We start from the raw sequence: 22,738 nt of genomic DNA on the forward strand, positions 1-22,738 counted from the left end.
AGTGGCCTTTAGCTATGGTTTTGGTCTGAACAGTGAGAAACAGAACACTGAAAGCCCAGAGAGTAGGTGTGACAAAATACCTGATGTCCAAGTGGGCAGAAAATAGAGTAATTGTAGAAGAAGTAATTTCATTCTGACATTTCAGTAGTGTTGAAGCTGCAAAGGACTTATTTTGCAAAGAAAATTCTTTAGATTAATACCGACTGCATGTGCTACAAACCTTGGTGATGTATCTGTTCCTTTAACTATTTTGTCTGACACTAACAATCATGTACTTTCATCTGTAATGTACTTTGCACCTTAGTGATGTAGGGATAGCTTCTGAAGAGGAGATTCAGTTTTTGAGCCATGTGTTGTGTTTTATGTTTGTCAACAGTTATTTCTACTCAGTGCACCCTTGATGAAGAGCACACTGTTGTCTTGCATGCTGCTTTAGACTAAGTATTGTAAGAGGAATGTTCTTATACTGTCCATTTATCAGTATTTCCTATGAGAACGTTTCCATGGGTACACTTGTTAGGCAGAAGATGTGGAATGCAATTCTGTACGGTGGTGGTGAACAGGCTTTCTAGAGAGACTGAGCAAGAAAAGGAGGACTTTGAATTGGGTACTTTTGTGAAGACAAAAATGTCTGTTTGCACTTTTTCACGTGCTTCTTGTGATAGTGTCAAATTACTGCTGATCTGACTAACAGGTGCAGGAACACAGTGGTTCACCTTTGCCTATCATGAATCAGCTCCTCTAATGTGTTTGCTGCCTACACTGCTTCTTAATCTTCAGGCTCAGGTTCTTCTCCACTCTGCTTTCTCCTCACCTTAACAGTGTCTTTCTCAAGTCACTCCATTTGCACTGTTTGTATGGGTTTGCCACTTGAATACCATAGCAATGTCATGTTTTAATATGCAAGACTGAGGTCACAAGACAAGCTCCCTTGCAGGCTACAAGGCAAAATGTTCTTTTGAGGCACAGGAGGCACTAGCTTAGCAGTTTTGGTAAGAGAGCCTGTGCCTTACCCACATCAAATAGGGCAAGTGTGGGTGTGTTTGTATGACCAACAGCTGAAATATTTTTGGTCACTCAGCACACTTCCTGGATATTGGTTAGATTCTTAGAATTGTGCTGATAAATGGGCATGAGGGCTTTACATCACACTAGCTGCTGTTAAAACTGACTCATGATTTTCCTTCCATAGACTCTGCTGAAGTGAAACTTGAGCTGTGTCTGATGTAATTACTGAATTGGTGTGGAGCTTTCTCTGCAGGATGTTCTCACCCCAGTGCAGTACAGCTCAACTTTCCTCCTTCAAGGTGCTCAGCGTAGTTTCACACATGCTAATGAAATCAGCTGTATTAAGTAAACAATCTGACTATTTATTTACTCTCTAATAGAAGTGCTAGCAGTCTGAATTTGGTATTAGCAATTGCCAAATTAGAAATCTGAACATATTAGTACTTTATTTTTTGTAGGGTAATTGGAAAGTTTCTTACAATAACAATCAGCTTTCGTTTTCTTTGAGTTTACTGACTTTATGAAAGAAGACAAGGGCTTGAATGAACTCAGTGCTTTGGATTTCTGTGCAGAGTATTTGCACTGAATTCTGAATCTAGGTATTATCTAACACCTGAAATTGCTCAGCTTTTGGTGTTGGGTTTGTTAATGCACAGCTCCCAGGAATACAGAAAATCTGAACAGAGTACGTTACATAACGTTTTTGAAGGAAACCCCAGAGAGAAGGATCTACAAACTGTTCAATACATAGTTCTTAGCAAGTTATTCTTAAATTATTATTTTGCTGAAAGTCCATCATTTTACAGAATTTAATATAATGTTGTAGTGTTAAAGCCCTGTATGATCTGAAAGAGACAGTTATGGAAAGTTCTTTAAATCTGCAGCTCTCAGAAATTAACTTATGTTTAGGCAAATTTTTGTTGTGTCTTCTGTTTTTCATGTGGGCACATGAGCTTGGCCAACTAATGCTGATCAGCTGCATGCTTGTGTCTGTCATATTTCCATGCCTTTCCTTTCATGTTCCCTCAAAATGACCTTTTAAAATCTTCACATTTAACACTCTGCTCTCTAATTTACACTCTAAAACGGGTTATGCTTTTCAAGACAAATCCTGCTATAGGAAAGGTCACAGGCCTTTTGTTTCTGAAGTCCTGGCTTGTTTAACAGGACTGGGTTAAATAAGATGGGCAGAGACCTGTGAGACTGCTGCAAAGGAAGGTTGGTGACCTTCAGTGCAGACACAGGGAAGAAGAGAGTTTGGTGCAGAAATCACTTTGCTCAGCTGTACAGCAGCAGGGTTAGTCTGTGCGTGTTCGGGGTCTGGTTCTTGTGAACGGCTGCAGTGGTACAAGATTCTATTGCATTCTCCCATGCTGTGCTGAAATTGATTATTGTATTGTCTGGACATTTGTCACTTCTGCAGTAGTGTTGATAGAAGAGAGAGCATTAAAGCCCTCCTCAATCACGTCTGTGTAAAGGTCAGCGATAGAACCCAATCTTCTTCCACTGGTCTGGGTTAAGCTGTCACACCATGCAGAAATGTTTATGGAGGGCCAATATCTTCTAATCCTCAGCTGGGTTGAGAAGACTGGAATAAAGAGCCAGGAACTGGTATATCACTTCAGTTCATTGAGCAGACAATCATAGTGACATGCATCTGAACTCCTACTTGGTCTCGGCTTTTAGTCTGGATGAAGGTTCCTTTCATATGTTAGGCAGTTGAAACAGCTTCAGGAGTGCAATATCTGCCTTCCCAGCTGTTAAAAGAGTTACATCCAATTAAAGAGTTGGGAAAATTAACCTTCTCTTATTATAAAGTTCTTTATGAGATTTGTCTGTGGATATACATCATGCTTATTAAGCGCTAAAAGATGATCCCAGATACAGTTCCAAGTTCTGGAGTGGGTGAGTAACACCGCGTGAATTCAGTATTTGTGAGACTTGGGGATATATGTCAGTCACACACTGTGGACTAGATCAGAATACTGTTGAGTTCAAAAACAATTCAGGTGCTAAACATCTTGTGTTATTAAGTTACTGTATGCAGTCATACAGACTGGGGTGTGTTTGGGAATGCTTTTGAATGGAACTAGAGGAATAATTTTAATTTGCTATTTCTGTTTGTCACTTTTTGGTGACTCTTTGTAACTGTAGAGTGTTTATGTATAGCTGAACTGGATAATCAGTGCAGGGATAGGTGTGCAAAGGAGAGGAAAATGCAATCAGAACAATGTACTTTGTAGTGGACATGTTTGGGGTTTTTTTAAACAATCAGCCGGCTCACTGAACCCACATGCACACTGATAATATATCTGCCCAATTCCTTTGTTTTTAAGCAAAACACATCTGTGCGGAATGTCAAAGATGCCTTGAACCTCTGAATTAAACTTTAATGCTTAAAGAAATAATTCTGTATTTGTGTATATTGTATTGGTATGTGAACTAGGAATTTGATTTGATTTTGAGTTTTTGTTTGCATTACTGAAGTACTAAAAGTTGACTATAGTCTTCATTAGAGCTGAATCCTTGGGCCCTGTATTGGCTCAAAAAGAAAATGAATTTTGTTTGTATTTAAATTAAGTTATCCTGAATCTGTAACTATTGAGAAGGCTCCTAGTGAGTTTGCTCTGGCAGCCTTCATCTCAGGAGTAAGTCAGGTCTGTTACAAAGTATTTTCTTGTACAATGTTTTTCTGGAGAACACCAAAGGAGCTTGACCAATTCTTACCTTCTTATGAGGAGAAAGATCTGTACTTTGTCTAAGTAGATAATTGCTAAATAACCTTGCTGACTGAAATTTGTTTCTGTCAATGTGCAAAACATTTTCCTATTGCAGGACGAGGTTGCAACTGGATCATTTTGTGTGATTTTTATTTTTTTGTCCACATATTTCAGGATTGATGGACTGATACTTGGCAGCCAAATTTTAACATGTTACTGGGTGCGGTCAGCTGTAGTTATGTACAAACCTGACTGGATAAACTTTTAAGTCTACTATAATGTCAGTGTTTTTGAGAAAATATTTGGGGTTCTATGTGAGTAGTTAGAGTGGTTGGGCTGCTTTAAGGAGTGGAGACTGTTTCATAACTTAATAACTATTTATGCATTCAAAGTCCTACGCAATTGGTGGTAAGCAGAACGTGAGTCTCTGGTGTAGTGGCTTGCAGCAAGGTTAGGTTTGCCATGCCAGTCAGCTGCAGGACTGTGGTATGTTTGGTTTTGTGTGTACTGAGCAGGTATATGCTATGAGTGATTTAATTACCCTGATCTTCTGTATATGGTCCCAAGACAGGGTTCCTCCTTCCTTTTCCAGTGAAACTTGAAAATAAATGTATCCAAGACTTCAAGATTCAATGCTAGTTTCTAGCAAGCTACTTTCCATGCTGTCTACAAGTGAGGGTTGAGGAAAGTGTTTTGGATGGAATAGACAAGTTACCATAACAACAACAAGAGGAGCAAAACATATTTTTGGCTATAACTAGTGAAAAATGCCGGAGCTGATGTTATATCCGTCTGTGTTATCACTTCATTCAATCGAAGTCAGGATTTCCTGTCATTCATCTAGACAGAGGCAATGGACTTTGCTGTTCATGCTATAGCAACTTTTGAGTGATTTAAGCATGACTTCTTGTATATATGTTCTTTCCCATATTTTTGCCAGTTGACTAAATCAGAACATTCTCAGAAATAACTTAGTTTTTCTTCCTTCCCTTCTTGATTATTGCAGACTGTTTCAGTTACAATCTGTGTTTTAAAAGAATCAAAAAACATCTTGTGCTTACAACAGTTTAACAATAACCATTAACTGTCATCTCACCAATACTATGTTAGCTGGTCAAAAAAACTGTGCTGCTTCAGCTCTCAGCACTGGTAGAGAGCCACATCTGAGGAGGGGCAGCTAGGACCAGGTATATTTTAGTAATTGTATTGTTTCTTAAGTGAAATTATACTGCTGAGTTTGTGCTTTTGTGTTAGTTGAAACTGACCCCATCTGAAGCAATTTCCCTTGGAAGAAGAATATTGGGTCCCTGGATAGCACTTGCCTGAAGAGCGTTCTCTTGTGTGGTGGGAGTGTGTGTTCAGAACAAGGATGAAGAGAGCATTTGCAATGCTTTCTGCACCCTTGGAGAGATTACCCTAAATTTATTTGGCTGTAAAGTTTGAGAGAGAGTGCTGTGTCCTCTGGAGTTTACAAAGCTCTCTTGTGAATGTAGCCTCTTCATAGCAGAAGTGGAGGAAATTTGTAAAGAAATGGTATGCGGGTGTTTTTAGCTACTTTGAATGAAGGGGGGTGTGTGTGTGTGTGTTTTAGCAAAAGGAGTATTTTTCAGTTAACTTGAAAAAATTTAGGAGGAGAGGACAAACATTCATATCTCTGTATTTGTTAGTATTAATATGTATTTTTCTAATAAGCTTATGTCTTAGTAATTTTTTTCATATTCTCAAATTACTCCTTTGAACAGAAGCTTAAAAGCTCTATACAGACTTTTTCTGTAAAAAATAAAATAGGGCTTTATAGAAGAGCGAGAACAAACAGGGAAGTGCAGGCAAGCAAACCCATGCCTCAGGATACCACCCCTAAGGTGTGGTATCCTGTCTTGACCTGCTCACTTAGGTAGGAGATACTGAGGTCTGAAGTCTGTCAGTACTTTTATACAGCACTGAAATGCAACAAGAGCTGCCCAGTATTATAAATACCAGATTCTGCCTTGTGCTTTTGCTCAAAATTCTCCTTCACATATACCTGTGTAGTTCTTCCTTCTGTTCAAGAGAAGGTGGGAAAGGCAGAGGCAGTAAAGCCGGTAGGATGAGAGATTTCTATTAATCTCATTTTCTGGCAGAGTCAGTTCTCAGACGTGCCTTGGCAGTGTCTGTGTTTGGTAGCCGTGTTCCTGGCCGCTGGCCCAGTCACATGGCGCCGCTGGAACAAGTGACATGGGAATGGTGCAGACCTGGAGCTCTGTGCCTGAGGAGCTGGGGTGGCCCGGCCAGCTGGGCTGCTGCGCCCCAGTGCTCGGCAGGGACACTGGATCCAGCACCTCCTGCTCCCAGATGGCTGCTGCTGTTTGGCTCAACCTGTTTGGCTCCAGTGAAAGCTGGAAGTTAGTTACTGCAAGTGCCTTAAAGTAAACAGGGAAAGAGGCAAAGTCAAATCCTGAAGAGTGTTAAATAAGTAAACCTTCAGTTTATCAGAAAATTATGAAGATCATCACTATGAAATACCTTCAAAACGTTTGACTTACTTTGGATCTGCTGAGCTCTCCTGGCTATCAGAAGCTGTGGGAATGAGGGCATAAAGTGGGATGGAAGGGGGAAAGTTGATTAAGACTAAGCACAGCTTTCTGTATTGAGGAAAGGGCTAAGTGGTGGATCTAGGGTGCTAACCTTATTGCATACCTTACCTTTCTTTGTTTAAAGACCTAGTTTAACAAAACCACACTTTCCTTAATGGTAAAACAAATTAAATACATGCAATTTCTCTCGCAATTACAAGTCTTCAGCTCTTCTCTTTGCTAATGAGGAATTCCACTTCTGGGGCTGGCAGCTGAGAACACTGTTATTTATAGTCCTACTTCAAACACGTTGTACTTGTTGGTTGTTTTCTTGGGTTAGAGTTTTGTTTTGCTGTGGTTTTTATTTTGGTTTTTTGGGGTTTTTTTTTGTTTGTTTTGGTTTTTATTTTACATCATCTTTGAGACACTGGATGAAACATAGGTCCCAGACTGCAGACTTGTAGATAAGCCAATCAACAGTACATCCTAGTATATGGAATTTGACTGAGTTGTGAAACACTGGTTTAATGGGCTGTTCCTTACGTTTGTGGAAGGCTTGAGCTGTGCAATTTATGGTGACTCCTACTTGTGTGATCTGCTGGTTAGCCTCTGTCACCAGTGTGTGTGTATCTTGTGGTCATTTTTTGTGCATACATGTGATGATATTGCTTTTTGGCAACAAAGATGATGAAAAATGCTTCCAACCGTACAAAAATCCAATATATTTATTATCCTTTCTTAAGCAGACAATCTGTGGAATTCTAACTTTTCAACGAACAAATATAACCTAAGCTGTTTTGCATTTCATACAGTAACATATAGAATTATGCTAAAAAAGTAACCTTTCTATACAGTGATCTAATACTGAGAACTTTCTTTTTCTGTACCTGAGCTATTTCTACAGGAAAATCTAACCTGAGAGAGCAGTGCTGCAAATAATACGTTCCTTCACTTGTGTGACTAATTTGCAATGTATCCCGCCTAACTCGTGTGGAACTAGTAACTATGTATCACGCTTGAACAAGGTAGTTCACCTGAGGTTAATAGAGGTTTACCATATGAGGACTACTTGAAGTCATTGTGGGAAAAGAATGTGGAGTGGCATCAGCACAGCTCTTCCATATCTGAGGTTTTAAAAAGAGCAGAAACAATGCAGAGTAAATGATTCAAATTAGGAGGGAGGAAGGAAATGTGCATCTTCTACATAAGCTATTCAGTGGACTAAAAGAGGAAAAATCATTAAGCAATCAAAAGTAGATTCCACTTTGTCTTTAAACATGTTTGGCACTAATCCTGAATGTCTGGGTGTAGGCAGGCACTTTTGTGTATCAGTTTTGCTAGGTGTGTGTTTTGCAAAAACAAATGCTCACCAAAACAGCATGTGTGATTCAAACTTTGTTTTCCTAAGCTTCCCTAGCTGCCTTCTAAAGGCTCTTGGGAAAATAAAACCTTACAGGGTTCTCTGCAAATGTTCTCTTAGGTTTGAAAACAGTGCTTAAGTTTTAGTGGACAGCTGTAACTTATAAAGAAAATTTTTCCTAATTAGATAACTACATCATTGTAATTTCCTCATTCCCCCACCCCAAATTTTCCTGCTAAAGTGTTACCTTGAGCTGAAATCATTTGGGCAATTGTCTCGCAGTGGAGATGAAGGACAGGAAGTGACCTACAAACAGAGCAGGTGATGTGCTGTCACATAGCCTAGAAAAAGAGTGATTCAATTCTGCTTTTCAGAGGGTTATATCTTGAGACCAGGACACTTTTCTTCCATTTTCGTGGACTGGGTGTTTTCAATGTGTGATTTGCATATTATTTTATTGTTCTTACTGAGAAACTGTTCAGTGGATTTTCAGTGTTTATTCCCCAGGTACTTTGGGATTGATAGTATTCTACAGATGAGTGCGTCTACAGATGAGGTAGTGTTGTGAAGCGTGTCTATTTACTGAGCTTACAGGCATTCCGAGTTCTAATGGTTGATGTGAATTTGATGCTGTGGTGAATGCTGGTTTGTTTAGAGAAAAGATAGGACAGGCTTTTAAGCTGCTCATCTTAGTCCAAGTGTAAGAACCTGGCCCCCAGCTGCTTATTTCATTCGCACTTCAAAGATGACTAGGAACACTGATGTTTAAAGTAGCCCTCAATGAAGTGAGGGCTAAGGGGTTGTCCTCTCATAGATCATTCGAATCACTTGATAACAGGCCAAAGCTTTTCACTTGTTTCCCCACACTTGAGAGGAGGAGTGATTCTAATCTAGTACCTGTTACTACTCTGGGAATTGAAACTGAGCTCTTTTTTAATTGCCATGGGCTGCCCTCAGGAACAGAGCGACTTGTTCAGCCTAACCTTGCTCTAGTTTTTTGCTTGACTTCTGTCCAGTGTTTAGAAGTTGGGGTTAACTGAGATTACAAAATCATTTTAGCAAGGGTGCTGTGCTGTTTAGAAGGTAGCACGTAGCACTAGATTTTGAAATCTTTCTGTGTTTTCTGTCTCTACTGCTGTATTTCTGGTTGACTATTAGCAAAGTTATTTTCCCTTTTTAACCTGGAAGTAAAATTGCAGTAGAGGTGTCATCTTATAAAATGTCTAAAATTTCACTGATGAGGGGAAAGCTATGTAAGACATGAATTATGAGCAGACATGTATGAATAATTTTTTTTAGAGCAGGGATGAGGAAGAGGACTTTGCTCTGCGGTAGAATTACCTGAGCCTGACAGAACATCTGATTCTTCTGTTCCATTCAAAAACCTAAGTTTACTTGGTCAGAAGTATTTTTAGATACTTTTAGATTTTTTTGTCATCAGTATTGTCATTAAATTATTTTAACAGGGACATGGCTGTAAATTCTCACCAACTAACTTGATATCTGTGACAAACCTTTTCTCATTGTTTTCCTTTCTACTTTTTGAAAAAAAGCTTTTCAAGGCAGTAGTTTCAAGTTCTTGGCCAAGTGTAAATACTATTTGTCCTTAGAAGTAAAAGCATTAAGGTGCAGAATGTCTAGTGTGCTTCTTGGTGTTGGTAGTTGAGGGTTTTTAACTGATAACCATATGGCAATGATGACAGATTCTTACTTGCTCCTAAGCTGTATGAGGTTGCTAGGGGTTGTCAGATGACACTTGCTCACATGAGAGCCATTAACAGGGTGTTGTAGCCAGTGTTAGAACAACCTTGCAACTAAGGGCGAGTCACTGCAAAAGCAACTATGTTTTTTTTTTTTTAGAGGCCATATGGTTCAGTCTTGTGACTACATAATTGCTGGCTACCTAAATCACATACCAGGAAACAAACATAGCTAAAGTCAATATTAGCTGTTGTATCTGCTACAGCCTTGTGCCAGGCTTGGTAGGAAAAACTGACAGCAGCAGGAGCAAGTCTGCGATGGCTTCTGAGACCTGAAAGACATGTCTACTCTGGAATAATTGCAGGAGTACATTAGCTACAGCAATCTTTCTGTATTAATGGCCTATAGACTGTATGAGGATCTCTTTGCCTTTTTTTCCCCTAGTAGGAAATTCAGCAGACTGTGTTCCTTTATAGGGAAGAAAGCTGATGGTAAATTACCATTGTTAATGGTTGATCGATAGTAAAGAAATCTGCTTGAGGCTGTACCTCTTCATCACGTATTTAGTTTCTTTGAGGAAGCTTTACAACAGGATTTGTAGGTAAGAAAATGTGTGGGGGCACACCAAAAGCTACAAATGGCACAGGGGGACAAATAGAAAGAGCAAGAAACAACAACGATGTACCATTTGGAAATAATCTCTCTTGTACAAAATTGGATGAAAGAATTAGAAAGTCTTTGAGAGACCAGTGTGTCAACTGTGCAAGCAAAGTGACTAGACTGCTGCAAAACAGGTATGCATGACTTTTTTTAAATATGTATGATTTTTGACATAGAATAGACATTTTTAATTAATACTAGATTTATAATCCTGTGCCTGAAAGACTATTTTGTAAATAATTGGGGAAATTCTGTTAGAAGCTTATTCCTGAGGGTGATGCTGCTGGAAACTCCAGAAAGTCTTTGCTGTTTGAAACTCAGTCTACATTCTTGTCTCTGATGTGTGAGATTTATGTATATGCAAACCAAGGTAAGGGTGATCTTTTCAATTAAGGTTAAATAATCTTACCTTCTCTTTCTAGTTTTCTATTACTTTCCCCTCTTTAACTTTTTTTTGCCACCTCCTGTGTTAGAGGGTCAAGTGTGCAGAGCAGACAGGAGGGAATGCTGTGAAGTGGGGGGAAGAACAGAGAGGGGAATCCTCTGCTTTGCTTGTAAATCACCTGTAGATCAAGCATTACATCAAAGTAATCTGAGGTGTGAGTAGTGTTTCTTCGGTTTTTCTGGTGTCTTTTTCGCATGAGTGCCGGGATGTCTCTAATGTCTGAGTCTTTACAGCTATGTAACTGTGTTGAGAATATGGTTCAGGGTACCTTTTTCCAAATTCTAGCACCCAAGGGTGTTAGAATTAGTGTTCTACATTTAGGATTGCTGATCAAAGAAGAAGAAAAATACAGGTAGGTGTATAGGTATATAGAGAAGTTTGAAAGAAAACAGCGTGTTTGTTTCTCCAGCCTATAGATGTTGCATTGAGGTAGTGAGTGCTTAGTCACTTTCCAGAACAGTTCAAGGTCAGCTGAAGTAGTTTTTGGATATAAATTAATAGGTCACTCTTCAGTTATTGCATGTGTGCTGATTTTTATGAAGGTTAAGCAAATGCTTTCTTTGTAAAGATCAGGGTTTGGAGGTCTGTATTAACTGAAAGTACTGATTCAGGGCAGAACGAGACAGAATTTGTGTGACTTTTTTCCAGAAACAAACAAGTCTGCTTTCCCCTAACTTAGAGAGATTTCCTTTCCTCCATGTGTCATATATGTAATTGAAGAAATGTTGAACGAGCCAAAGGGAAGTAGTTTATATGCCAGCTGAAGAGGAAATAAAGCAAACTTCAGCTTAATATGGAATCTGGGGAGAAAACTTTTCAGGATATCTGTAAGCTGTTCCAAACTTGTGGCTTTCTTTCAAAAAAATATAAAAAAATCCATAGCATTTTAGTATCTTCAGTAGACCTGTTTCTTCTGTTGTGTGAACACAGACAGCTTGATTTTATTTCTTTATTTTGACTGGAAGATAATGTTCTGTCATCTTCCACATGCAAGAAAGATACAGTCTGAAGGTGAGGCTAAATAAATGTGAGCTGTTCAAACACTGATGATGTTGAAGGAGGTAATCCCATTGCCTTCTTATGATTTCTGGCATCATGCTCTTGTCCTTTTCCCCCTTGTTCTGGCCTTGACCTTCCCAATCCTTTTGGAACTGTCTTTCCTTAGGGTGTCAGCTCACTAAGCAGGTAGAGAACTGACGTGGGAACAAGAAGACTCAAACTAACATTCTAACTAGCCTCAATACTTATTTGGAATGTATAGGAAATGTTTTCTTTCTGCCCTTTCCTAAAGGCATATGGTTCCATGGACAAAATGAGTGTAACTCATGCTGCCTCCAAGAGGTTGAGGTTCCATTGTCTTCCTTCCTTTTTCCAGCTATGTTTCTGATCCACCTTCATGTGCTTGGAGAGACTTTTGTTGCAGGGAATTCAGTTTACAGCAGGGTCTAACAATTCCCAGAGCAGACACGAGCAGCAGGAAGGGTCACATAGTTACAAAAAGAGGTGAAACAATATATGTTGCTTTTATTTTTGTGGTCAACTAAGAAATCATGTTCAGTCAGAATTGCCACATTTAACCTGAAATGTGAATATCTGCACAAGCTCATATTAATTTAATTAATTCAGCTAATTTGTAAGAATATGCAGGACCCTGCATTGCCAAATAAGCAGGAAGCTGATACAGCAATAAGAAAGTAGTGGTTTGGGGTTTTGGTTTTAATGCATGTGAAAATGGAGCTTACCAATGAGGCTATGTGCTGTCTGTATTCTTCAACACTCTGCTTTTAGGGGATGATTGAATACTCCCACTGTCCCTGTTTTGGGAGTTTTATGTTATATAAATTGGCTTAAACAGTAAAGGCGGAAGTACTGTAAGAAGTCTGCTCATCAGCTTTTGTGATGGGGCAGATATCCTGGTCATCTGACTAGTCTTGGGCCTGGTGCTAAGATTCCATGTGGAAGTTATGAGACTACATGGACTTATATGCCTGTATAAATTGCCTATAGATATGCTTGATGTTATCAAACAGGGTTTTAGTAGGATGGATCTCTCCTGTAATGGGTAGGACTGTTGCAGGAACTGCATCTGTGTTCTGGGTAATTTAAAGCCTGAAAACGAAGACATCATTAAAACATAAGGTTGATACTTGGTTAGTGCTTTAAGAAGCATTATCTGAAGTTACTTCCCTAGATTTGATATATCAGTCACATAAAGCTCTGTATGATAGATTTTATGTAACTTCTTAGCTTGTTGCTGTCTGGTACTAGAGAATCTGTTTGTAGTTCTGACAGATTGCAGCAATCTTTAATTCTAGGATGCTGTGTGGACAAGACACCTCAGCAGGCTGTTGAATTGGCTTCTATCAGTGTAAAACCTGGTTCACATCTTATACAGAAGTTGACAATGCACAAACAATATGAAGTTTGCTTTAGTGCATAATGAGGGAGTTCACCTGTTCACAAGGAAACCAGAATTCATGCAACCCAACCTGAGTGCAGCCCTGCACTGGCAGGCTGATGCAGAGCTAGATCAGCTCCATCTGTGTCTGATATGGGTCTTTCTCATTTTAGACTTGCAGTCCTGTAGTCTGGAGTATGGATGCTGCTGTTATAGATCCTGGAGATAAATAAGGCTTTGCTCTTGCATAGAATTTTGACTAAGGCCAAAGAGATGTACCTTTTCTTTGTAGTTAAAAGAAGGGGAGAGCCTTTTTAAGAAACTGGAATAGTTACTTGAGCTCGTCTGTTGCAGAAACCATGTAAGTAAATAGCTGTGTAATTCAAGAGATACTGGAGTATCTGATACTGAAGAGCATCAGATTCATGTGGCAGACTAGGATGAAGTGTATTGATGGCTCTTATGCATTCTGCATAACTAGATTTTGTAATAGCATTGCACAGGCAGTGGGCTGAGAAACTAGTAACAGATTTCTAAAGCAGATGGTGTAGTTGCAGCTCTCTGTATATGTGAGGTGTGTAGGATCTTTGTTGGGCAACTATCAACAATGGTATCAGGTCTTGTCTTATGCAGGTGAATTTAATGCTGTGACTCTGTTTGAAAGGGAAAACTTGAAGAGAATCTGGCTGGCACTCCAACAGTTTTGGAGGTAACATGTTACAAACACATCAGGAAGTTTCCTCAGTGTGGATGGCAAAATAGTCTTTAGCATCATTCCATGATCTGGCTTTGAAGTATACTGGAACCTTGGATGTTATGTACATACAGCATACTTGTATCATTGTACAGTGGCGATGACTCTGGCTTATGTTTAAAAGTAGGCTAAAACCTTCCAGAATTAGGTTTGAAAAGGATGCCTGTTTACACTTACTTTTGTTTCTAGCTACACAGAAAGAGCTCAAAAAATAAATTAATCTGGCTTTACTTAAAATTATTTTAAATTTAAAAGTCTCTGAGTGTGTTCCTAGAGCAGTTATCCATGGTTACCTTACTGACTCTAGCAGGATTTGAAAGTGTTTACTTCACTTGTAGATGTTAACAGAGCATGTAATAAAAAATAGCTTCAGAAATTCTAGTCTTTCAGTTGTGTGGGGGTTTTTATGCTCTTCCCTCAATTCTCTGCCTTCCTTTTCTGTGGGGCACAGTTTGGGAAAATTCCTAAATGAAACATCCTTTTGGGTAGAAGATCAGCATGGCCTTGACTGAAGTCTGTTATGCAGTCTGTTAAACCAACAGCTATTAATAACAGTTGTACTCTTAACCCCTTGGTGCAGTCCCTCCGGTCAGGGACGAGGGAGTGTGGCTGAACATCAGTGCAGTGTGGCACTGCTTTGTGCAATAGTAGGCTTTTTTTTCCATTAATTTCAGCTTGTAAGCTACACAACATTGTCTGTGGCTGAAATTGAGGCCAAGCAAACCCGCATGCTCTGCTGTGCACACTGACTCCCTTTGCAATTAGGAGATAAGGTTTCTGGTCATTGCAGCCGTGACAGTTGTGCTCCTCAGCCTCCTGCAGAAGCACAATGAGCCGAGTCATGTGCCATGTTGTATCTCTGGGGAATGGGCAGATTCTGGCTTGAGGGAGTTGTTTGCTTCAGTTTGAATCTCAGTGGTGTTTTGGTTTCATTCACTAAATGAGTTTCCTTGTAGGTGGAGGTCAAGTCTCAGTAATCTATGGCTGCTCTGTAAATCCTGAAGTGTCTCAGAAAAAGGGGAAAAATAATGGAACAACATAAACCTTGTCTTTCGGTTGTAGGACTTAAACTGCAAAAATGTTAATTTATATTATCAGGAATACTTCAAAAGGAATTGGGTTTCTGTTGCTTAGGCAAGGATGAGGGTGGGTGTAAACCTTGTGCTTTTGAAAGGCTGTAGTAGAGAGGATGGTAATCCATTGTATTTTTTTGCCACTGAGAGTCTTGCACAAATAGTGCACCTGCCTTTCAGTAAGGATAATCCAGGCCATGTACAGAGAAGAGAGTAAATGTAAGAGTAGTTTAAGTCCTGGAGCAGATTGCTGAGATGAAGTTTTCTGTTCTCTCTTTGGAAAATTTTGAAAAAAGATTGGATGAAAATTTTTTCTGGCTGTGTCTGCCTTTGTGTCAGTGATATTGGGCTTAGGTACTCCTTTGGAGTTCCTTTTTTCAGAGTTAAATGATTGCTCTCTGGATCCTGTAAATGCTGAGTACAAGATGTATTTGCCTAATACCTGTTTCTGCACTTAAATGAACCTGCAAAGTAAACATGCTATTTTAACATCTTGTGTTTCTAATCCATAGCTGGTCCTCTTCGGAGTTTGACTTGAATGAAATCCGCCTGATAGTTTACCAAGACTGTGAGAGGAGAGGCAGACAGGTCTTATTTGATTCCAAAGCAGTCCGCAAAATTGATGAAACTGTGCTTCAGGTATGAAATACTAATTTTGCTGTTGTACTAATGGGACAGTGTCAATTTATTAGTCTTGTCATCTTTCACTTTATCTCAATTCCATGATCGCTGCAACAGAAGTGTTAGATTCCACAAAGCCTGTGAACATACCTGGTATTTGGTATTTATAGTATAAAAAACTTAACCTAAACCTGATTTGCTTTCAGACAAAGAAATCTATACTCCTTTAAAATGAGTATTTCTTGAGCCTTTTTAATGTTGACTGGGTTTGCTTTTTGTTGTTAGCCCTGGCTGTTAGTCCTTTGTTCCAGTAATGTCTATCTTGTCTGCCTTTGGTGTTTGGATTAGTAAAGTTGTTGTCTTTATATGAATTAAAACAACTGCACTGGCTTTCCATGCCATATTGTGTAAGAATGACACATGGCAATATATGGCTGTGTAAGTTTTGGTGACACGCATCAAAGCAAGAGCAGGTGCTGTCAAGATGCAAGTTCTTTTTGCAGTTCTCCAGGCACACAAATTGTTGAATAATGCTTTGAGCAAACTTAGATGATTTCAAGACAAGTAAAACAGTATTGTTTCCTATTTTGTGGTAGTTTTGATTGTTTCGGGGTTTTTTTCTACTACCTCTATGTTTCTCTTCTACACTGAAAAGAATTTCAAATTTTTTTTTTATTTTGAAGTTTTTTTGGACCTAACAGCTTTGGCTTATTGGACTAATATGGTTTATTGTAGAACTATAAATGTAGCTGCACAAGCTATGTAAGAATAGTCATGACTTACAGAAATTACTTAGGAAGATGCTTAAAAAGCAACAATATTTCAGTCACACTGTAAACACGCCATTGTGCTGAATCAGTAAGACTGGTGAGCATCATCAGCTGATGTCTGATCATCTACTTAAGAAGGTAAATGGGTCAGACTGGTCTGTTAATCTTGCTTCTCCTCTCCTCCCCCTCAAAATCAAGGTCATTACTTTGTATCTTAAAGTTGGTTTAAAACACAAAGCATGCGAGGAAGAAATAAATTTCTGGCTTCATTTCAGTATTCAAATTATTCTACTTACTTGAATACTTTAAACTAAAAGTTCTATCAGAAACTCCCTATGCCATACGGACATAAAACAGATTACAACCTCCTTCATAACACATGATACAGGCTATAATCTGTTTTTTAGCCAGACACTAATCTAGGTACCCTTTTAAAACAACCAAAGCACTTTGAATGCAGTGCAAACACATAGATGTTAAAAATTATCTTGAGTGTTTGGTTGTTTGTTTGATATGTTATCAAACAGCAAGCCTAAAACTTGATTGGTTTAAAATTGAGGCAGAATTGCTTTCAAGCTCATCCTGTTTAAACTAAAAGTCAAGAAAGTGTATGTTTTTGTATTGCACATTTATGCGTTTTCCTGAAATACAGTAAAGCTTATTGACATTGAAGGTTCAGATACATTGTTTGTCTTTAACCTGTTAATTCTACCAAATGGTGCATTATTCACCTCTTGTTTTTGCTGACTGGTCTTCAGTTTAAGAAATCTGTTAATCATTTGGGAAGCAAAAGTTATGTGCAATTTGAGAGACTAATTGTTCAAATGATTACAGAAATCAGTTTGTAAGCAACCCATAAGCTGAGATTTTGTTTATGTAAACTTTGGCAAATGTTACAAAGAGTAATTTACAGTGCTTGGGAATGATCTTCCTGTGAAACTGGCTAATTACTCTGACTGTGATACTGTGATACTATCTGGCAGTGTAAATGTGATAGTAGTTCTTCACTTGCTCTGATGCTGGCATTTTAAAAAATATTTTAAAACTGTTACATATCTGTGGAACCAAATAGGAGTGCCTTTTATTTCTGTTGCTTTCCTGTAGTTTTAAGAAAATTCTTGCCGTGGTATGTTTAGAGATGGGAGTTCTCATATTTACTTTAATGTTTTATTGTATTGCTCTATTTTGACATAGAAATTAGCAGATGAGGCTTCTGTAAAGACTTCTGCCAAGAACTACCAAGCAAGCAATGGGAACAATAATATTTCTTCCCATAGTCCCACAATAAGCTGTATGCAAAACATCAAAGAACAGATACCGAAGTATCAGGTAATATTCATTACTTTTGTTGGTTTTATTTATCTGCTTTACTGAAGAAGTTCATTTACAGGAGCCTACTGACATGCATTGAATCACTTCAACTTCTGTTGTATTACGTTAATCTGAACCTTGAGATATCTATCCTATCCTCGAAGTGTTGTAGAACAAAAACATGTGGGTGCATCTTAACCTTTTGGTCCGTCTTAGTCTTATTTTTTGAAGGAGTTGTGAAATCTAATCTAACATCTAATAGCATATTGTGAAGGTCATAAGAAGCACTATACTGTTCTCTGTTCTCATCTACCTGTGTTTCAGATCAGTTCTGAAGAAGCTGTTGAACTTCGTATATTAACAGTCTGTTTAGTCTGTCTTACTATAAGATGAATTTTTTTAGAGAACTAATTTTTAGGTGCATTGGGTGTTTCTGAGTAACAGCATTAGCATTTCAGCTAGAAAAATGTAATTTGTGGCATGTATAGATTAAGGTGGGAAAAAATTTAACTGAAAGGTAAGTGATTTTCTTCAGAATTAACAGACTTCTCTCCATATTTGCTATTGATGGTCAGTCTTTGAAACAAAATAAGCAGTTGGTCTGAAGACTGCTTTTTTAAGTATAATCACAAATTATTTTGCAATGAAAAGTGTTTCCCAATACGTTTTTGTAAGGGCAGGGAAGGGGAATTTACTCATTTGGATAAGGAAGACAGTTTATTGTTTGGTGATCCAGACCACAGAATCCAAGTCCTGTTAAAACCTACAGGTTTTGTCAAACACTCTGCTATATGGAAATGTTGCTGGACACAGCTGTTTCATTGGGAATGTGGTAGATCTTTTTTTCTGTTTCTTGCCTTTGGAGGTCCCCCTGTAACAAGGGTAACAACACCTATCTAGTGAGCAAGACAGAGTATGTCTTCCCACTGTACTTGCATTCAGTGTAGTAAAATCACACTGATCTTACAGTGCATGGAAAACACAGACTTATGTGTGTTCTCTGTTCAAAATGTAGCAGTATGGCACGATACTAAATTGAAATAACTTGCCAGATTATTGACTTTACTCTTTGCGTCTTGTCTGTAGTACACCAGGCCAGCCTCTGATGTCAATATGCTGGGAGAAATGATGTTTGGCTCAGTGGCAATGAGTTACAAAGGCTCCACCTTGAAGATTCACTACATACGGTGAGTGTCCTTTTCTGTGATGCACTGTCTTGTCAGGCGTTCAGAATTGATGACTCACTGAAATGACTGTTTATCCTTTCAGCTCTCCCCCACAGCTGATGATAAGTAAAGTCTTCTCAGCCAGGGTAGGAAGCTTCAGTGGAAGCAACAATAAGTAAGAACATTTCTTTTTTCCCTTTCCAATGCAGTTGTCTGTCTGTCTTTCTCCTTTTGTAGTCCTAGAAGAAAATTAAGAATGACAGCTGTCAATTTTCTTAATAGATCCTAGTTGGGCTACTCAAGTTTTTAATAAAGAAAAATCTCTGCAAGTTTCCGCTTCTTCATTTGTCCAGGGCATGTAATAAAATTCAGAGATGAGGTGCTTTGAACAATCAAAGCCTCTATATCTTCCTGCTGTCAGAAGGGTGAGGAAGAAGGAGTATTTATGAAAATGCTTTGCTTTGCTATTCCCCACTTCTGTTTCCTTCAACAAATACGCTGTTTCTCATCTGTTCTAACTTGTCCCCAAAATAAGCAAATGTGAATAAACTGAATCCCGAATGTAATATAAAGAAACTTCCAATAATTCAAATAGGGAGCGTATATAAAGAATTTCTTCCTGGTTTCAGAAACCTGCTTCTCCTTGAATTTAATTGTGAAGTTCATGTTCAGCCTTCTGTTTTTTTATAAAATGAACCTGATTCTTAAGATAGTGTTAATGCCTACTGATCACGTTCTTAAAGAACACTGGCTTTTCCCCCTGTTTTAGCTTGCAAGATAGCTTTGAATACATCAACCAAGATCCCAGCCTGGGAAAACTGAGCTCAAATCAGAATGGTTTGGGAACCTGCCGCAGTGGAAGTAATTTAGGTAAATATTTCCAGGTTCTATGTCTTTCTGACAACATGAGCCCATCTGTTCGTTCAGTTTTGTTTTTTTTTTCCCCTGGTACATCACCTCCTTGAGTTTTTTTACCTTTTTTTACTTTTTTACTTTTCCTTTGCATTTTTTTTGCATTTTCTCTACGTTGCTTTTGTTTCCTAGGTGTGTTACAGCTGTGTAGCAGCAAACTGCTGCAGGGTGTGTCTGAAGGAGGTCCCCTCCGGCTCATCCGCAGTGCTTCTTTCTTTGCAGGTTTGTGTGGAATGCCAGCTACAGTGTGACCCACCAATACGCACACACAAATCCAGCTCCTTCTGGATTCTTGCAGGACATACATAATTACTCTCTAGAAACAGAGGGCTAAAATAGTGACAACAGGACTATCTGGCATACACTTAAAAATCTTTCTTTCAAAAAATGGCTAAATTGATGTTTTTTTGTTGTTCATATATATCTTCTAATTATTATGTTTAAGTTTAAAGATACTTTTATGCTGTGTTTGTAATAATAAATTAGCCCTTATATTTCTTAGAGAACTTATGTTTCCTGGCTTATTGCTGGTTTCTTGCTAGCGTGCAGGTGTCTTGCTGGTGTATAGCTTTTTTCTTCTCTTACCTCTTGCTACCTTTTTTTAATTTGATGGCAGATGTTCAAAATTAATTCTTGAGCTAAGTCTGGGAGCTGATAAGTTTTGTTTTTTTTTACAATATCGATTTCTTTAATTCTCTAAATTTTAAGCCACGTAAAGTCTCCTTTTACAGGCATAATGATGACCCATGCAGGTGGGTAGATACTAGGCCTAATTATTTCTCTTAATTGCAAAAATATGAACTTTAATATCAATGCAGTTTCTTCATAGCCTGTGCAAATCTTGCATGCTCTACTATTTGAGTGACTCTGCACTACTAACATGTCAATAGACTATAACAGGGGCTGAATGTTTCTTACTATGAAACTTTGTGGACAGTACATCTGTGCCTGGGGAGTGAAGCAGAAGCTTTTAATGGACCTTGTATTTGACTGTTTCATTTTGATGTTAACCTGTGTTAAATGACAATTTTGAACACTCAAGAAAATTTTATCAAGAGTGACAGGTGAGTGTACCACCAGCCCTCACTTTCAAAGCATATCTGGTTTCTAATAATGCAGACTGTATTCGTAGTCTTAAGCTCCTCAGAGATGATTTTACATTTACATAGGGGCAAATAACCTACCTTTAGTAGCATGATACTCAGTATAGGTATACTGGTTTTTTTGCCACCTCTGTTCACACCATACTGCTGATTCACAGTAATAATAAAGGATGTAATTCCTTTTGTCTATGACCTTTAAACTTAAACATTATTTTTTAAATGCTGACAAATAGTATGATGAGTTATGTAATATTTTCTGTTGATCTGATCTGTTTGTTTTAGCACACAGCACACCTGTTGATATGCCTAGCAGAGGACAAAATGAGGACAGAGACAGCGGCATTGCTCGCTCAGGTATCTGCTGTCTGTTGTGTTTGCCTGCTTTTGCAATTATGTTACAATTCTTTGGTGCAGTGATTCACCTGAAATATAGGCACCTTATGACCTGTAAACCCAAAATTGTTTTGATCTGCTAGGTGGTTTTCCTTCTGCGTTTCCTCCAAGCCTTAATGAAAAAATATTTGTAATTATATCCTTTGTTTACAGCCACCAGGTACTTTGTCCTTAACCAATTTATAATTTGGAGGAAGAACTGGTTGGAGCCTTTACTAGGACAAGTGAAGAGAAACTTTTTTTTGCGCTGAATAGGAAAAGGGTGTCAGAAGACTAGAAGTCCTGTCTTATTGTAGTGGGAGAGCAACATCTCTTGGTACAGAATGCTTTTAGTGACAATAAGATAAATTTTAGTGTGTTGTAGTAGGGAAGATCCCTGGCTTTATAACCAAAGAATGTCCTCAGGCAGCAAGATTTATTTAAATTAATTGTCTCTCCTGTTTTAAGTGAGTTGTGTGAAAAAGCAAGCAAGAGCAGTATTTGTGAAAAATTGTTCCCAGTTAGAGTATGAAAAATATTTAACCAGCATTCTTAGTAATTCTTTATCTGTGAGGTTTCTTGCTTTCTTCACAGCATCTCTGAGCAGTCTTCTGGTTACTCCTTTTCCATCTCCAAGCTCTTCATCATCATCTTCTAGCAGCTACCAACGTCGCTGGCTCCGAAGTCAGACAACCAGTTTAGAGAATGGAATTATTCCAAGGTGGTGAGTGCAACACTTTTGCAACAGCTGTTTGGCAGTAATTTAAGCTAAATAGAGATTAAGCCTCTTTTCTTTAAAAGAACAAATACTTTTATTAAATGCTGTTGACTCAGTTTATCTTTTGTGCATGTTACGTAAGATTGCCAATATAAAGAAAGATTAATTTTTGGGTGAATGTGAACTTCAAAGCTCAATTTGAAATATCCTTATTTTTAATGAATATATAGGCTATGTCTGAAGCCATAGTCTGAAAAACAAACTAAACTGTTTCTGAATGAGCAGGGCATCCTGTTGACATGAAAAGGACTGTAACGGCACTGCTGCCATAATTACACTATGCTATAGTGTAGTCTGACTTGTGAGCAGTTACTGAAATTTTGAAGTAATAGCCCGTGACGACTCTCTTGGCTTGTACAGGATGTTCCTGATGTGACTTCTGCCAAAACAGGAAGAAAAAAAGCTGTGATCAAAAAGCTTGGCTTCTATTTTGGAATTTTATTAGTTTTTGTAGCCAGTAGCATAACAAAGCATGGAATGCAGCAGACTTTTCATAGCTAATAAGCAAATTCTTCCCTTGTCAGTTGCAAAATATCTAACGTTTTTTGGTTATTTTCTCACTGTACTCATCCACCTATACCTAAAGACAGCATGGAATTAGTGGAGAGCTACAAGAAATTCCTGCTCTTTGGCCTCTCCCTTTTCACTATTTTCAGTTAAGAGACACTTAAAACCTATCTGTCAAAATATGTAGTCAGTAAAAAATAAAAATGAAACCTTTTCTGAAAAGACTTCTTTCCCTAGTGTCAACACTTTCAGCTTTTTCCTGGATATTCTTCGTGAATTGTTTTTAACATTAAGAATTATGCCATGATGCTAATATAGCAGTCATGCTTTCTAAATCACACTTGCAGTTGAGAACAAGCTAGTAAACATTTGGCTTTTGGTAACTTGAAGTTCTTTTTAGTCTAGTTACCTAAAGAAATAAGGCTGAGAGCAGCTCATGTGAAAAAAAGTTGAAACATATAAGGTAAATTTCAGCCCAATTTAAGCAGTAGCCAAAGTTTCACAAACATGAACTTCCTCTAACTGTT

At 38.3% G+C, this 22,738-nt stretch overlaps 1 protein-coding gene across 4 annotated transcripts in view; it reads left to right on the forward strand.

Annotated features, from left to right (window-relative positions):
- FNIP2 (folliculin interacting protein 2) overlaps window positions 1-22,738 on the forward strand; it is a 49,818-nt gene that overhangs the window by 6,456 nt on the left and 20,624 nt on the right. Inside the window, exons 1-9 of one of the 4 annotated variants that reach the window (XM_071556167.1) lie at window positions 9,599-10,135; window positions 15,184-15,310; window positions 17,257-17,391; window positions 18,460-18,560; window positions 18,643-18,714; window positions 19,309-19,409; window positions 19,584-19,673; window positions 20,837-20,908; window positions 21,521-21,650. In XM_071556167.1, the coding sequence (XP_071412268.1) occupies window positions 9,951-10,135; window positions 15,184-15,310; window positions 17,257-17,391; window positions 18,460-18,560; window positions 18,643-18,714; window positions 19,309-19,409; window positions 19,584-19,673; window positions 20,837-20,908; window positions 21,521-21,650 (1,013 nt within the window). In that variant the 5' untranslated portion in view covers window positions 9,599-9,950. Of the gene's footprint in view, window positions 1-9,598; window positions 10,136-15,183; window positions 15,311-17,256; window positions 17,392-18,459; window positions 18,561-18,642; window positions 18,715-19,308; window positions 19,410-19,583; window positions 19,674-20,836; window positions 20,909-21,520; window positions 21,651-22,738 lie in introns of those variants that run through there. The other 3 variants (XM_071556168.1, XM_071556169.1, XM_071556171.1) reach the window with 3 other exon arrangements.

The sequence above is a fragment of the Pithys albifrons genome, chromosome 5 (assembly GCF_047495875.1).
Source record: "Pithys albifrons albifrons isolate INPA30051 chromosome 5, PitAlb_v1, whole genome shotgun sequence".
NCBI lineage: Eukaryota > Metazoa > Chordata > Aves > Passeriformes > Thamnophilidae > Pithys > Pithys albifrons.